At 38.4% G+C, this 17,374-nt stretch overlaps 1 protein-coding gene across 1 annotated transcript in view; it reads left to right on the top strand.

The window, feature by feature from the left end:
* The first annotated feature begins 231 nt into the window (after window positions 1-231).
* PSME4 (proteasome activator subunit 4) overlaps window positions 232-17,374 on the top strand; it is a 92,196-nt gene continuing 75,053 nt past the window's right edge. The window contains exon 1 of the mRNA XM_043468561.1: window positions 232-710. Within this exon, the coding sequence (XP_043324496.1) occupies window positions 469-710 (242 nt within the window). The 5' untranslated portion in view covers window positions 232-468. The remainder of the gene's footprint in view (window positions 711-17,374) is intronic.

Genomic DNA, 17,374 nt, shown 5'->3' with positions numbered 1-17,374 from the left:
CCTCGTGTTTCCGGTGGGACAGCCTCGCGCTCAGCCGGTGAGACCTGGGGGTGGGGGCTCCGAGCCCGGCCCACGGCGAGGAAGGCGCGGCACCCAGGGTTCCCGCCGCCGCCGCCGCAGCCGCCGTCGTAGCCACCGCCTCCTCCTACCTCGCCGTCGCCGCGCCCCGCCCCGCCCCGCCCCGGAAGTGACCTGAGGCCCATCCGGAAACTCCGGGCCGGGCGGTGCAGCGTCACCAGCCGAGCCGGTGCGGGGCGGGCGGAGCGGCCGCTGCAGCCGCCAACGAACCCGGGACCGCGCGGGGACAGCAGCGCGCCGGCCAGGGGAGGGGGCCCAGCGATCGGGCCGAGGGCGAGGGGCCGCCGGCGGCCGCAGGGCGACGACGACGCGGAGAAGGCGGAGCCCGGAGAGGGGTGGGGGCCGGGGAGGGATAGGGTGGGAGGGGGTTAGGGGGCTGTTCCTGGTCTCATGGAGCCGGCCGAACGGGCGGGCGGCAGGGATCCCCTGGAGCCGGGCGGGCCCCCGGGTCCGGACCCCCAAGGCTTCGTCCCGCAGAAGGAGATCGTCTACAACAAGCTGCTGCCCTACGCCGAGCGGCTGGACGCCGAGTCCGACTTGCAGCTGGCCCAGATCAAAAGCAACCTGGGCCGGGCGGTGCAGCTCCAAGAGCTGTGGCCTGGGGGCCTCTTCTGGACCAGGAAACTCTCCACGTAAGTGTGCCAGGGCTTGCAGGATGGCCGGAGGCAAAAACTCGGTGTGAGGGTGTCCGCGGTCTGGGGGAGGCTCTTTGTCCGTAGCGGACCGCTGGACTGCCCCCGACTCTGCCCCGCTTCGGGCGGATCGTTTCGGTGCAGTAAGCCCCAGGGTCGCGACTCGAGCCTCCATGCCACTTTCCCACGGGATCTCCCCGGTCCTCACCAGCCCGCTACGTCCTTCGCAGGTGCTTCTCCCCAGGTTTCGGGTTGCTGTCTTCGGATATTCGGGGCCCCAGGGAGCCGGAAGGGCACTGGACCCCCAGGGAAAGAGATGAGCGGTCCCCCTAGGGTCCTTCTTGGACCTTTGCCGGTGACGGGAGGGAGCAGAGAGGATTCGAGCGAACAACTTTTGACTTTTCCTGGTGTTGCCTCCGGTTCTTTCTCCCCCTACGGTTCCCTGCGTCTTCCTGTCTCTCAATTCGTGTCTGATAACTTTCTGAATGGGAAGGAGGCCGCAGGGAACTTGTAGGTTCTGCTTTTGGGGGCCTTCTCAGGCTTTGTGGGTTTACTTGAAAAGATTGATTTAAAATCAGCCCTCAGCGCGTTCTTGGGCTGTGTACCAGACGTTGATGTTGAGAATGCCGAGTCTGAGAACCTCGGGAAAAGTGTGTGTTACTCCTGTGTGAATGTGCGATACTAAGGAAAATAGAGAAGAGAGCTGTCAGGTTGTCCTGGGCGTGATTAGTATCGGGCTTGTGTTAATTTATGAGCTGTTCAGATGAATATAGATTACTTAAAGCAGTTTCGGTTCTATTCTTTGTTACTTTTTAGCGGGGGGCGCATAACCTGTCTGTAAACAAAGTAAAATACAATTGGGGGAAAGGTTAGAGACTTTATTTGCTAGGTGGGCATCTTCACTGTGTCAGAAGAACTTTTTTAAAAGAGAATTTTGCTGTATCTTGTTTGGTTAACTGTACATAAAATCCGGTAATATTGTATGTTCACGCTTGTGGGTATGGATGGGTGAACATACAAGACATAAGTCAGTTATCCAGTGTTTACCCAAATCTGCTGAGTGAACTGGGTGATGACTCAGGGTTTTGTAATGCAATAGTCTTTTCTACATTTCCTCACAGGATGATTCCTATCTGCCAATTATTAGGGAGCCTCTGACAAATTTCTCATTCCTAAATGGCTGTGGTGGTGGGAATAATTACTTTTTAAATTAAGGAGCAAAACTAAAACAGTTAATTTGCCCTTTTCAAAGAGTGACCATAAAATGTCAAGGTTAACAACTCTTCTCTTGATTAGAGTGTAAAGAAGTTTGTGGCAGGGAGAAGAACCACTTTTAGTCACAACAAAAGAATGTTTTATAAATGATTAAAAGTCACAGTTTTTAAAAGCTTCCTAGGTTTTTTTGTTACTTGGTTACTGTAAAAATAAAGTTATTTTGTTCCAGTAATTCCTCATTTTAATCACTTAGATTAAGGAGAATAACCATTTTGTGGGACACAAACAGCTCCTTTTAGAATCAGGATGTATAAATAGATCAGTGTGTGAATTTGTATCAGGTTTGGATATATTGAGAATCTACACAGGCACTTTCTTCTGACATTTTTATTGTTACTAAGCTTGGCAAATTAACGCCAGGATATTTATTGTTTTGGGCTTATTAGGTATCTTTACCTGGAAAGGGCTAAAAATACAGTGGACAACAGTCCTTGGTGTTTAGGGCAAGATTACAATTATATGGCTTAATAACCTGCAAACCTCAAACCATTTATCTCTTAATTAACCAGGAAGAAGTGCTATTAGAATTTTATTTTGGAACGTTGTTTAAATTCTGTAAGCTGATTCTTGGGATCGCGCTATGACATTTTGAACTTGGTGGGACATGTAATCTTGGGTGTATTTTTTTCTCCTAAGTCGTGTTAAGGTGACCTGCTTATAGTTGTGCTTGTTTTTTAAGCCTTGTGTGTGTTGCACAAGTTTACATCTACATGAGGCCAAAACATGTGATGACAGCTGGCAGTTGCCTTAGTAGTGACCATATGTAGTACTTTGTAGCAAAATGTAAAGTAGTAATGAAAATAAAATCTGATTTCTCCCACTAGCTCTGTGATTGTGGGCAAATGACTTTAATCAGGTGTGTCAGCATGTGTGTGAGAGAAGTGAGGGAGATGGACTAAATAATTCCTGAGAAACATTCCTGCTCTGGTATGATTTTTATTTTTTTTTATCCTGTAAAGCCTAAATTAAGCTAGTGTGTATCTTTCTACAAGGACTGTTGGAGCAGTTTGTAAAGTACTGGAAATAGTTGCCCAGATCAAGTGCATTCCCAAAGAAGCCCAGAATGTAAATACTGTCCAGGGACACTGGGATTGGATCCCTGACCAGTACATCCCCAATCTGGGTGTTGCAGGACTGGGTAGAGTTCTCGGTCAGGAGATGCTCAGACTCTCCCCTCTAATTTTTTTTTACTTTCTGTTTTATTTTGATGGCTATAATTCCCTTTCAACCCTTCTTAAGACTTGCAGGTCTGTTTAGCAGTTATCTATGAAGAAAAGTTATTTCTGTGTATTTTAGAAAATGTCCTCGTGATATAATTCAAGGTCTCTTGTCCAGACAGCTTAAAGTATTAGTATTGCTTGTTGAGGAGAGATTGTGTGACTTAATACATCAGGGGACTAGTTTTTAAGAAGCAAGGAAACAAATTAGAGAAAAGAGGTACAAACTAATGGTCTTTGGAACACAGCTGTCAAGACACATCCTGGACACTGAGCAAAAGATATCTGTAAATAATTGGTTTGGCCCATGTGGAGAATGAAAGGAGTTGAAGAAAGGTAATCTTGAAGTTTACTTTTTCTCCCTTGTCCTCCTGGACTTTTCCTGAGAGGCAGTGAAGTCTAGGCAAAAGAGGTTTATCTGTACCTGGCTTTGCTGCTGTTGCCGTCTTGGTCTTGCTTAACCTCTCTTAGCTTTAGAGTCCTCTTCTGGAGAGTGGGAGTGTAGACTAGAAATGGCTTTTTAAACCTAAAAATTAGCAGCAGACTGTTTCATAAAAGCAAAATATTAAACACAAATTTTGATCATTTCTTTCTTTTGTGTTTCTTTTCTATTTTTTAAGTAGAATTTTTATTTTAGCAGAATATGTGAATTTGGAGTATTATGGAACAAATTTAGATGCTTTGTTTCAGTGAAAATGTTACAGTTTTCTGCTGTTTTATAATGAAATGATTGTATTACACTGAGAATCATTTCATTTGCTAATTAAACTGTAGTTCCCATGGTTAATTATTATTAAGAATATTATGTGGCCTTACTAGATAGGAATTGGATTAAACTGAATCATGTATTTAATTAGATTATATAACCACTGGGAACTTGTTTAGTCAAGATATACATTATCAAATATATTAACCTCCTCTTCTGGAAAGTAATTCGTGACCACAGGAACACCCAAATTCATATCATCTCTCTGTTGGAGAAGAAAGGAGAAAATTTTAACCACTAAATCTCAGTTGTCTATTAATATGATGTACTTAACAGAATATCTAATATTTGAGTATTGAAAATTTGAAATACACAATAAAGATAAGCTTTTTATTTGTAAAAGAATCTTGAAATCTTGGCAAATTGCCACGTTCATCAGTGAGAACCAGTTAGAGAAAGTGATAGAAAAAAGTTTGTTATTAAATGGCCGCACTCAAAACAGGACCCTAAATTTGTAGTGAGAAAGTTGATTGTTTATAGGGAAAAACAAAATAAATGAATTAATTGATTTTGGAGACATGAATTTTTCTGCTAAAGTTGTATGATGAGTTATCTTTCATGTTTTTGTTTTATTTTAAATTAACATACTTTTCTTTAGAGCAGATTTAGGTTCAGAGCAAAACTGAGCAGAAAGTGCAGAGTTCTCATATACCCCCGTCCCTACATATGCATACATTTGATTTTTCATAGTAATGTCAAACATTGATTTTTAAAAATATTTGAGGCCCTTCCCATTTTCCAGGGATTTTTCTTTTAAAATGTCTTGTCAGTTTTCTTTTCACTAGCTAACTGGCTGCTTCTGCCAGTCTCATTTGTCATTGACAGATTCTTTTTTTTTTTGAGTTTTAAAGATAGAGTGAAACATTCTATTTTATTAGATTACATGTATATTGAACTTAGCATGTTAAGATTTAAAAAAACTATCACCAATAGAGATTAAATAGCTTGCTAAAGTCACATTTTGCCAAGTAAGTGGCAGAATTATCCCCTTAAAATTTTTTAAATTAATTAATTTATTTTAATTGGAGGCTAATTACTTTACAATATTGTGGTGGTTTTTACTATACAGTGACATGAATCAGCCACAGGTGTACATGTGTCCCCCATCCCTCCCAACCCTCTGGGTTGTCCCAGTGCACCGACTTTGAGTGCCCTGTTTGATGCATTGAACTTGGACTGGTCATCTATTTCACATATGATAATATACATGTTTCAGTGCTGTTCTCTCAAATCATCCCATCCTTGCCTTCTACCACAGAGTCCAAAAGTCTGTTCTTTATATCTGTGTCTCTTTTGCTGTCTTGCATATAGAGTCGTTGTTACTGTCTTTCTAAATTCCATATTATATGCGTTAATATACTGTATTGGTGTTTTTCTTTCTGACTTGCTTCATTCTGTATAATAGGCTCCAGTTTCATCCACCTCATTAGAAGTGATTGAAATGTGTTCTTTTTAGTAGCCGAGTAATATTCCACTGTGTATATGTACCACAACTTTCTTTTCCATTCGTCTGCCGATGGACATCTAAGTGGCTTCCATTTCCTGTCTATTATAAGCAGTGCTGTGATGAACATTGAGGTGCACGTGTCTCTTTGGATTCTGGTTTCCTCGATGTGTATGCCCAGGAGTGGGATTGCTGGGTCATATGGCAGTTCTATTTCCAGTTTTCTAAGGAATCTCCACACTGTTCTCCATAGTGGCTGTACTAGTTTGCATTCCCACCAACAGTGTAAGAGGGTTCCTTTTTCTCCACACCCTCGCCAGCATTTATTGCTTGTAGACTTTTTGATAGCAGCCATTCTGACCGGCGTGAGATGGTACCTCATTGTGGTTTGGATTTGCATTTCTCTGATAATGAGTGATGTTGAGTATCTTTTCATGTGTTTGTTAGCCATCTGTATATCTTCTTTGGAGAAATGTCTGTTTAGATCTTTGGCTGATTTTTTAATTGGGTCATTTATTTTTCTGGTATTGAACTGCATGAGCTGCTTGTATATTTTTGAGGTTAATCCTTTGTCTGTTGCTTCGTTTGCTATTTTCTCCCACTCTGAAGGCGGTCTTTTCACCTTGCTTATAGTTTCCTTCATTGTGCAAAAGCTTTTAATTAGGTCCCATTTGTTTATTTTTGCTTTTATTTCCATGGAGGGTCATAGAAGATCTTGCTGTGATTTATGTCAGAGAGTGTTTTGCCTATGTTTTCCTCTAGGAGTTTTATAGTTTCTAGTCTTACATTTAGATCTTTAATCCATTTTGAGTTTATTTTTGTGTATGATGTTAGAAAGTGTTCTAGTTTCATTCTTTTACAAGTGGTTGACCAGTTTTCCCAGCACCACTTGTTAAAGAGATTACCATTTCTCCATTGTATATTTTTGGCTCCTTTGTCATTGACAGATTCTGATGTGAATAGTTGTCTAACTTTTTTCTTTAAGTATTTTTTATTATGAAAAAATGCCAAACATATACAAGAGAGGAAAGAATAATATAATGAACCTGGGTGTACCCATCACTCATGTTCAAAGGTTGTGAACTCATGTTCCTCCCACCACCACACCCTTAAACCCTTTTTTTTTTTTTGAAGCATAGTCTTCATAAATATTTCTGGTATATATCTTTAAGGGAGAAGGAATGAAACAAAAAATCAATACCAATGTCATCAAACTTTAAAAAAAGTAACAGTTTATGTTGATCAGCCTCATGAAGTTGATTTGACTTTTTTGCAGAATTTGTGATTTTACTTTTGAGTTTCCATTTCATTTGCATGGTTTTGTTTAAGGTTTACTGTAAACAGATCTCATGGACAGAGAGAAAAGAAATAGTTCATTCATGAATGTTTTCATGTTGTAACATCTTTGTTTCCCCCTCAACTTTGGAGACATAGAATCAATCCTGGGGTAACAAAGTCTGCCTTGAATTATCTCTTCTTTTGATTTTGGCTGTACTGTGAGGTTCATACATTAATACACAGCCTGATGCAAAGTAGTAGAGGCAGGAGTCTGAGCAAATTATTTTGTGAGTGCCTTGTATGGGATGGGCACTGTTTTTGACAATGGGGATATGTCAGTGAAAGAATTTTGCCCTCCAGGGAAGTTCCAGAGAGTTCTTTTTCTCTTAGTGCACATTTTTGTTCATTTAGAACAGAGAAAGCAAGGTATAACTCCATCAGAAAATTGGAGGGTGAAGAAAATATGAATGCTAAGCGCATTACTTAAAAATTCACACTCTTGACAAGTATGTTTTTAATGCCCTACATTGAGACACTGAAAAGGGCAGTTAGAAAAAATTAGTAAAACAGTGCCATTTGTTTGCTTTTGAGATCTGAATTTATTAATTAAAAACAATTTCTTCAAGGGCTCTTGATGAAGTGTTTATTAAAGCAAATTGTCTTGAAGTAAATGTTCTTAATTGAAGTGAAAGGGGCATTTACTAGTGAATAAGTGTACAACTTCTAAACCTGTTGTTCTCATTGTAGAACCTAGAGTTTCTCTTTTTGCTGTTAAATGCTACTCATTTCTAGTGAACCTCCCTCCCCAATTTTAAATATAAAATTCAAATCTGTGTTTCCCTTTAACTTTTGTAGAAAATTTAGACCTAAGTCTCATGTGTACCATGTGAAAAGCAAGCTGAGAACATGATAATGAGAGCAACGTCTAGCAAACACCAACCAAAACCCTCTACATTCATTGAGACTGGCCACTGGAATGTTAAAAGCAGCACAAACTATAAATATTCCCATTTGGAACCCTAAAGGTGGCTACTTCCCTATTCGGCCTAGGCATTTCTTCCCTTCCAGTGTACTCTCTTGTGATTCCTTATTCATGCTTTTATGTTCTTTGTGTACCTACCTTCCCTCTACTGTGAGCTTTCTTGGGGTCAGAGTCTTTCATATTTGCCTCTCCTTCACTGCACCCCTGGCATATTGGATAGCATATATACGTTCATAGGTACTCAGTAATGTCGGAATTAACTGTTTCGTTGTCAACTAAAACATTATGCAGTTTCTAATGAATTGTTACTTAGTCAAAATGGAGAAAAATTAATTTGGGGTGAGATCTATTTTAATATTGGGTTCAAAAAAAAGTGTATATTTAACCAAAGAAGTGGAGGGAAGGAGCATCTTGGTTGAGGAAGAGAATGGTGTAACCTGAAGAGAGAGGGAGGGTAAAGGGAATGGCTTTTAACAGTTACTTAGAGAAGAGAGCAGGTTGTATCAGTTACATCAGGGAGTTTGAAATTCTCATTTAAAAATAAAGCCATCATCATTATTGTTAAATATTTAGTGTTTAAAAATTTAGAGTATTGTTACTACAATTTTTTGATAGATGAACCATAACATTTTGGTAGTGGTCATTATCTTTTTATGCTAATTTGGCTTTAAAAATAATAATAATACCTAGATCCTAAATTTTAGAGTTAAGAAAATGTAATAAAGGCCTTTTCTCTTTCTAAGAAAAAAACTTAACACCATTGCAGCTGTGAAATGGATTTGGAAATAGTATTTTAGTTCAAGTAACTTGGAAATTGCTTAAGAACTATTAAAAATGCTTTATAATCTTGTAATGGTAGGCAGCTTAAATAGACTATGTTAGTAATCTTTGGGTTGTTAAGTGTGGGTGTTTCATTTCATTTTCTGACAGTTCTCTTTTTTCCTTTCTACTTAATATTTTTATTTGAAGTATAGTTGATTTTTGATATATTTTACAGGTATACAAGGTGATTCACTCACAATTTTTAAAGACTACTCCATTTATGAAGTGAAAGTCGCTCAGTCGTGTCCGACTCTTTGTGACCCCTTGGACTATACAGTCCATGGAATTCTCCAGGTCAGAATACTGAAGTGGGTAGTCTTTCCCTTTTCCAAGGGATCTTCCCAACCCAGGGTTCGAACCTAGGTCTCCCACATTGCAGGTGGATTCTTTACCAGCTTAGCCACAAAGGAATCCATTGATAGTTACTGTAAAATATTGGCTATATTCCCTGTATTGTACAGTATGTCCTTGTAGCTTATTTTATACATAATAGTTTGTACTTCTTAATCCTCTCCTCCTATATTGCCCCTCCCTCTTTCCTTTCCCCACTGGTAACCACTAGTTCTCTGTATGACATTTTCCTTTTTTTAAGCCAGGGATGAAGGAAGTTTTTATAGCAAGAAATTTTATGAATATTCATGAGTGCTTGTATTTTGGACACATTCCTGAAGAGTTTAGTGGGCATAGCTTGTGTTCTAAGGAAGGTAGGTTACTTCCAGAGATCCTAGTTAATAAAATGTTCTCAAAGTTCTATCAACATATACAAAACAGGGGTCCCTATTTGGTGCATAGCAGGAGAAAAGTTGTGATTTAACAATTTAGGAATGATTTTAGACGTGTGATTTTTAAAATAAACTCAAAGTTTAACAGACAGATATCCTAAGACCTTTTCACCGTGTTTTGTTTTTTTGTTTGTGTGTAGAATTCTCATAATATTTCATTCAAAGGTTCATTTTTAAGTGTTTTAACCCCAAATTTGGGGTTATGACCAAAGAGCTGTGAAGTCAGTTTAGTAGGTCTCAACCACTTTGGGTGTGATTTGGTTTGATTTATTGAACTAGACTAAAATTATTAGAGTGAATTTAGAAGTAATAAAGGTGAATGATCATGACCTTTGTTTCAACTATACATATGTTTTTGTGTATGCTACATTCTATATTTATTACTGTGGATTGTGGCCAAAAAATTTTGAAAGCTACTCATTTTTCAAGTTTCTTTCAATACTTTAGATATATAATGCACGCCTACTTATTGAGCTATCAAGATACAAAGGATGAAAATAAAAAGCTGCAACAGTTTAAAAATAGCAGTGCGTGCATGCGTGCTCAGTCGCGTCCAACTCTGTGTGACCCTATGGACCGTATCCCACCAGGCTCCTCTGTCCATGGGATTTTCCAGGCAAGAATACTGGAGTGGGTTGCTAAGTCCTCCTCCAGGGAATTTTCCTGACCCAAGGATTGAACCCAGGTCTCCCACATTCAGGCAGATTCTTTACCGCTGAGGCACCAAGTAAGCCCCCGAAATATCAGTAACCCAAGGGATTTTACAAGAAAGCATTCCCCATTACCACTGGAGTGGGTAGCCTTTCCGTTATCAGGGGATCTTCCTGACCCAGGAATTAAACCCAGGTCTCCTGCATTGCTTCCTTGATAGCTCAGTTGGTAAAGAATCTGCGTGCAGTGTGGGAGACCTGGGTTCGATCTCTGGGTTGGGAAGATCACCCGGAGAAGGGAAAGGCTACCCACTGCAGTATTGTGGCCTGGAGAATTCCATGGACAGCCCATGGGGTTGCAGAGTCGGACACGACTGAGCGACTTTCACTTTCCCTCCGGCATTGCAGGCAGATTCTTTACCAACTGAGCCACAGGGAAGCCCCATAGATTGTTAAATGAGTGGTATAGATACTACCTACCATCTGTTGAGGCCTCAGTATGTGCCAGCAGTATGCTAAAGGCTTTATATTTGTTATTTCATTTGATTTTCACAATTAACTGTAGGTTCATTTATTATCTCCACTTCCCTGGTAGCTCAGATGTAAAGCGTCTGCCTGCAATGTGGGAGACCTGGGTTCGATCCCCGGGTTGGGAAGATCCCCTGGAGAAGAAAATGGCAACCCACTCCAGTACTCTTGCCCGGAAAATTCCATGGATGGAGAAGCCTGGTAGGCTACAGTCCATGGGATTGCAAAGAGTCCGACACAACTGAGCAACTTCACTGACTGACATTTATTATCTTAGTTTTACCTTTGAAGAAATGAATCTTAAGTTATGTAACAGCCAGTTTGCTTGCTGACCACAGGTATTTTGCTCTTAACCGTATGCCCAGAGTAAGGAAAGCTGCCTGGGCTGTATCACCTGGGAAAACTGCAGCTGAGCCTTAAGATAGGATTTGATTAGGTAAGGAAGAATTTGGAGGAAGATGTTTAATGTGTGGGAACAGAGGTGGAGCAAATTGAGTACACGTGCTAGTCTGTACTCAGACTATCATATTGAAGTAGTCAGTTGTCTGTCCCTCTCTCTAGGCTGCATGCTGTAGGGCCATTTGTTACTTATTTTTGTTTCCATTGCCTGTTGCCATGTCTGGCTCTTAAATGATAGTAAAACATTTCAAGAAATGAATGCCGCTTATCTATGCTTCAAGAAGAGAAGCAACTGGGAGAAAAATAGAGGCATCATTAGGTGTGAATAGCGAATGACTTTACTAGAGATTGTTGTGTCAGTTTTAGTAAGTCGTAAAGGACATAACTCTGACATATAATATGCTGAAACTCCAGTGTGTTATTCAACCTGTGGTAGGTGGGGATAAAGAGGAGAGTAAACCTCGGATCTCTTTGTTCCTTTAATGCCTTCCATCAGTGTTATTCTGCTGCACTTGATAAAGATGACAGACCTGGCTTTCAGTGTTTTGGAAACCTACTGTCAGTGTTTTAAACCAGTTTGTTTAACTTGGTCAGATATTTATTGTCAGTTTGAAGGTTTTTTGTTTTAAAAATAGAACTAGCCCTGGAGGAGCTGTTTGTAATTACTTAAGTTATTGTATTTCTCAAGGTATACTTGTATGTTCAGTCAGTTGCAGAAAAGTTTCTCAGTGGTGACCTTGTTTCATCTCTGGTAAGAGCTGAGAGTTAAATATTAGTGATGCAGAGGTCCCTGCCACCACATTTTATAGGCATTGAACAGTGGTTTGAGCTTCCATTAAGTAAAAAAAAAAAAAGTAGGAAACAATATATGTATTATCATTACATTTGTGTTTTTGAAAAGTATGTACATTTGTATATGAATAAAGTCTGGAAGGATATTATCTAGGCTATTATCAGTCATATGCAACAGTTTTCAAATTTGTATGTTTGCTGTACTATTTGAATCACTTAAATAAGTATATATTGCTTTCCTGATCAAATAATAACTCCCCCCCCCAGTAATATTTTCCTATCAGTTCTCAAGGATGAAACTTATAGTTGGTTAAAAAAATAAAGGAAAGAAAATGTATAGGTTTATTGTCCTATCCACAGATTTCCAGCATGGCTCAATATAGATGTTGAAGGAACATTGTCTTATAATCTATAACTTAACTCATTGTTTATTCTCTGGGTTGCCCCCCCCCTTTTTTTTTAAGGTTTTAATTTTTTATATTTTTTAAAGGCAAATTATCTTAACAAGATATGTTTAGCCTCACAAGTAATTAAAGAAATATAAATTAAAACATTGTATTAGTGTTATATTTTTAATGATTTAAGTAGATTTTAAAAAGCTTAAATTATGCTCCCGTCAGTCTGCTTAGGTGCAGTAGTTCTCAAACATAGTGAGACATCTGGGAAACTTAAAAGAGAACAACTGGTACCTGGAGCCCCATTCTAGCATAGTTAAATCAAAGAATGTCTTTCATGCCCATTAATCAATTACCTATCCCCATAGCCTTGTGAGGAAACCCAGGTTTCATACACATGCACTGAAGATTAAATGACTTGCCCATGGGACTGACAGAGCAGTTTGCATTCTCAACAAACGTGTAGAACCATCTTGTTCATGCTTGCTTGGCTACTGCATTGAAATACATAACTATTCTCTCTATCCAGAGTTGACTGTAATGTTGGGAGTTGCAAAGGAACTTAACGTGGAGACCTAAGACATCCTCCACTGTAGATAGCACCTTTGTTGCCTTCGTCCCAAGCAGCAGTCACTTGGAGTTAATATCCTTATTTGGTTGTTTCTGATAGTCTATTCCTTTTCTTGATCCTCAGTTTGACTTTTTTGAAGGGGAAATAGAACAAGTAATGTTCTTTTGGCTGTGTCTTCTTTTTTTTTTATTTTTAATCGCTTTACAATGTTGTATTGTTTTCTCTTGTACAACGATATGAATCAGCCGTAAGTATATATTTATCCCCTCCTCTTGAGCCTCCCTCCCACCTCACCAGCTGTGTCTTCTTGTCACAGAAGGTTGTTTTTCTTGCTGTGTTCCTCTACCTAAAGCTGTCTTTTGTGCCTCTTGCCACCTCTTTCCCCAACTCAGCAGATTATACTGAACTTTAGTTCCCTATTCAGAGTCATGACAGCGCTCTAATCTTTCAAGATTGGGTTCAATAATCACTTACATATAATGAAACTTTTGGTTAAAAAAAAATCACAAAATTCTAATGATAAACTGCATTTATGCCCCTCCTTCAGTATATTACTTAGTTTTCTGGTAAATGTCTCCTTACATCTGATTTTGAGTTCTTGACTTAAAGGAACAATTTGGGTCATACTGTACATGTCATTTGTTCTAGAAATGCTTTTTGAGTAAATACATAATTAAGTGAAAAGAGGAGAGGTGGTTTTATGAGAAAACCTTTCATTTTATCTGTTCATTTACTGTTTCTAGTAGTGAGAAGCTATATCGACATTTTTAATGTAATGTATTTTAGGACTTAGTCATGGAATGAAGTCAGAGTAATTCTCCATCCTCTAGATTTATCTGATAATTTTACCTTTTTAAATTTTTTCTATTTCGTAACACCTTAGGAACAGAGGGGTTCACTGGTGGCTCAGACGGTAAAGAACCCGCCTTCAATGGAGGAGACCTGGGTTCAATCCCTGGGTTGGGAAGATCCCCTGAAGAAGGGAAAGGCTACCCACTCCAGTATTCTGGCCTGGAGAATTCCATGGACAGAGGAGTCTGGCAGGCTACAGTCCATGGGGTTGCAAAGAGTTGGACATAACTGAGCGACTTGCACTTAGGAACAGAAGAGAAAGACTGGAGCTGATATAGTGTAGAGATAGTATGTATATTTACTTTTTTGGTAGAGGGAAGAAGTTACCGTGTGAAATAAATTAATTTTTTTTGGTAGAGGGAGGAAGTTACTGTGTGAAATAAATTAATTTTTTTGGTAGAGGGAGGAAGTTACTGTGTGAAATAAATTAATTTTGGAGTTGGTCAAGGATGTCATTGGTCATCTTAGTTTTTCTGGCTATAAAGTACTTGTCATTTGGCCCTAGCTATCAGGTATTAAAACACATTTTTTAAAATTCCTTATGTCTACCTTTTTTTTTTTTGCATTTGTGGGTGTCTCTTTAAAATTTTTTATTGGAGTATAGTCGATTTACACTGTTGTGTTAGTTTCAGTTGTCCAGCAAAGTGAGCAAGTTGTCCATATATTAACTCTTTTTTAGATTCTTTTCCCATATAGGCCATTATAGAGTATTGAGTAGAATTCCCTGATATACCTCACTTTTTATTCAAATATTTTACATTTTAGTACAGTTTTTATTGTGTTAAAATTAACTCTTGCACTTTTCTTTAGAGATATTTCTAATTAATCATTTGTTGGTATTATGAATGCAGCAGTATTTCTTCAACTACTGTTTCTTTTTATTTGGGAGCCATACAGTAAGCCTGCTGACTTTTAAAAAAATTGTTCTCCAAATTTTCTTATGTAGTCTAAAAGTGGTTTTTTAGTTGATTGTTTCAGGGGTCCCTGGTGGCTCAGGTGATAAAGAATCTGCTTGCCATGCAGGAGATGCAGGTTCGATCCCTGGGTTGGGAAGATCCCCTGGAGAAAGGGAATGGCAACCCACTCCTGTATTCTTGCCTGGAGAATTCCATGGACAGAGGAGCCTGGCAGGCTATAGAGTCGGTGGGGTCCCAGAGAGTTGGACACTACTGAGTGACTAACACTTTCAGATGTTTTAGGTATAATTATAGCATTGACGTACTATTCTGCCTTTCCTGAAACAATTATCATTATTTTTGTTTCCTAGTTTACTCTTTAATCTAGATTCAGAATAATGCTGATTGATAACAGTAAGAATAGTCATTATTGACTGAATATGATTTTAAAGGAAGTACCTCATGGAGGAGTCTACCTTAAGTCTGATAGTGATTATTTAATTGACTCGTATGCATGCTTTTAAATGATTTGGTTTCTTTTTGTTAAACTTGGTTAATATTTTCTAATTTACATCTTATTGTAATCAGACTCTGGCCAATGTAATATCCACATGTTAGAATTGAGTAAGGTTTTGTTTGTAGTGTATTTTACAACCAGTGTTTATAGGTGTTCCACAAAAAGATTGGGAAAAAAAGGCATAGTTTCTGTAACCTTACAATTTTTATTTGTGTCTTTTAAAGTCAGCTTTATTAATTATATAATTCTAATTACGTTTCCACTTCTGCTTTAGTGGAAGTCAGATTGAAGTGGTAAAGACACACAGTAATTGATTTTGTTGCTGTTCTTTAGCACATAAAGTTTAATTTTCTGTTTCAGGACTGTATAATAGTCAGTATTGTATAATTTTATCAGGAGATGAGTAACCTCTGATGTTCTCTTTTTGTGATGTTAGTGGCCATCCTGCATCTGTTGTAGATGGCAAAATGGTGATACCTTTTATTCTTTATGAACTTAATTTAAACATCTTTTGCAGTTAATTTTTGTGATTTATGGTCTCATTTTTGGCTGGTGAGAACAACTTGACTCCTATGCTCTTATTTATTTAAAAAATTGCTTTGGCCACTGTGCTGCTTGTGAAATCTTACTTCCCCCACCAGGAATTGAACTTGGACCACAGCAGTGAAAGCGCTGAGTCCTAACCACTGGACCTCCAAGGAATCTCTCCTGTGCTCCTTTAAGTCTTAGAACTTGAGTAGTCTTTGATAAGCTTCCCTGGTAGCTCAGATGGTAAAGCGTCTGCCTGCAATGCGGGAGACCTGGGTTTGATCCCTGGGTTGGGAAGTTCCCCTGGAGAAGGAAATGGCAACCCACTCTAGTACTCTTGCCTGGAAAATTCCATGGATGGAGGAGCTTGGTAGGCTACAGTCCATGGGATTGCAAAGAGTCGGACACAACTGAGCAACTTCACTGAGTCTTTGATAAAAGGTTTTTTTAATTATGATAATAGTAGAAATGCAGAAATATTAATTACCTAGTTATAAGCATTGTACAACAGAAGTTGATATGAAATATTTTTACATGCTAATTTTAATAGATAATGCCTGTTTTCTTAAAAACAGTTTGCATAAACAGGTATACAGAATATGAGTCAGTTTGACCATCAAGAAGTAATATTTTATAGTGTTTGCTTTATTTTTTAATCCTCACACATGAATGTTTCTTTTTGTTTAGTTACATATTGTGAATTTTTGTATCATATTTTATATGATATTACTTTTGACATCCATAAAATTCTTTGAAAACAATTTTAAATGACTGCACTGTAGTCTAAAGGCATAAACCACAATTTAACAAATCATTCCTTTATCAGACTTTTAGGGTTTTTTCCAGGAAATATTTATTATTGCAAATGTGCATTGAAAAGATTTTTGGTATTTTGACTTTGATATTCTGAATTTTTATTTAGGGTGTATTGCTGGATGTGATTTTTTTTTTTAATCACCCACAAATGCTTTTAAGTACTTTCAATGACAGTATTTAAATTCTGGCTTTTAAAATTTCAGGTTAAAGTTTCATTTTTTTGTCTTATAAGTAGGACTACCCAAAGTAAAGCACTTACTTAAGATTAAATTTCTTTGCCAAATGTCTTATATGTTTTATAATAACACAGTCTTAATGTTGCTTTGAAATGATGTTAATTTTACTTTTATTTGTGGATATATTTAGAACCATAGAAACCCAGTGATTGCCTTGAAGAAAAATAACTGATGAATGACAAAGCCTGTATTGAAAACCAATTATTTTTAGCCTCTAGTTAAGATCTAATTCTTAGTTCATTTCAGTAGTACTGTATAATTTTATACTTAAATTTTCTAGAAATATATAGTAAACTTATCTTCAGGATGTATAGTAGAAAAAGCTGTGACAGCATTGTACATTTGATTATATAATGACTGTTCCTGGTATGCCACTGACTTTACTTGAGATTAAAAAGTAAAGCGTTTTACTTAATAACACTATAAGGTTGTGAAGAGGAAGCAGTTGAAAAGTACTTATGTATTTTACTGTTTTTTCCTCCTGTGGGAGGATGGAACCTAATGACTTGTCATCTATATATCCTAGATAGTTTAAGAAAATATCCTATTTGAAAGTTCAGTCATGACTGTTACTAAGGTTTTGAAGTATTTTAATAGAAATTTTTAGTCCTAAAATTTAATGTGCAAAGTGCTTGGGAAAAGAGAATGGACTGTCTCTTAGTTCAGTTCAGAAGCTCAGTCGTGTCCAACTCTTTGTGACCCTGTGAACCGCAGCATGCCAGGCCTCCCTGTCCATCACCAACTCCCAGAGTCCATCCAAACTCATGTCCATCAAGTCGGTGATGCTATCCAACCATCTCATCCTCTGTCGTCCCCTTCTCCTCCTGCCCTCAATCTTTCCCAGCATCAGGGTCTTTTCAAATGAGTCAGCTCTTCACATCAGGTGGCCAAAGTCTACAGTCTAAAGTAGAATTTTTG

Source organism: Cervus canadensis, chromosome 5 (genome assembly GCF_019320065.1).
Source record: "Cervus canadensis isolate Bull #8, Minnesota chromosome 5, ASM1932006v1, whole genome shotgun sequence".
In the NCBI taxonomy this organism is placed as follows: Eukaryota; Metazoa; Chordata; class Mammalia; order Artiodactyla; family Cervidae; genus Cervus; species Cervus canadensis.
The sequence above is the reverse complement of the archived record's forward strand: the minus strand, read 5'-3'. Positions and strand labels throughout refer to the sequence as shown.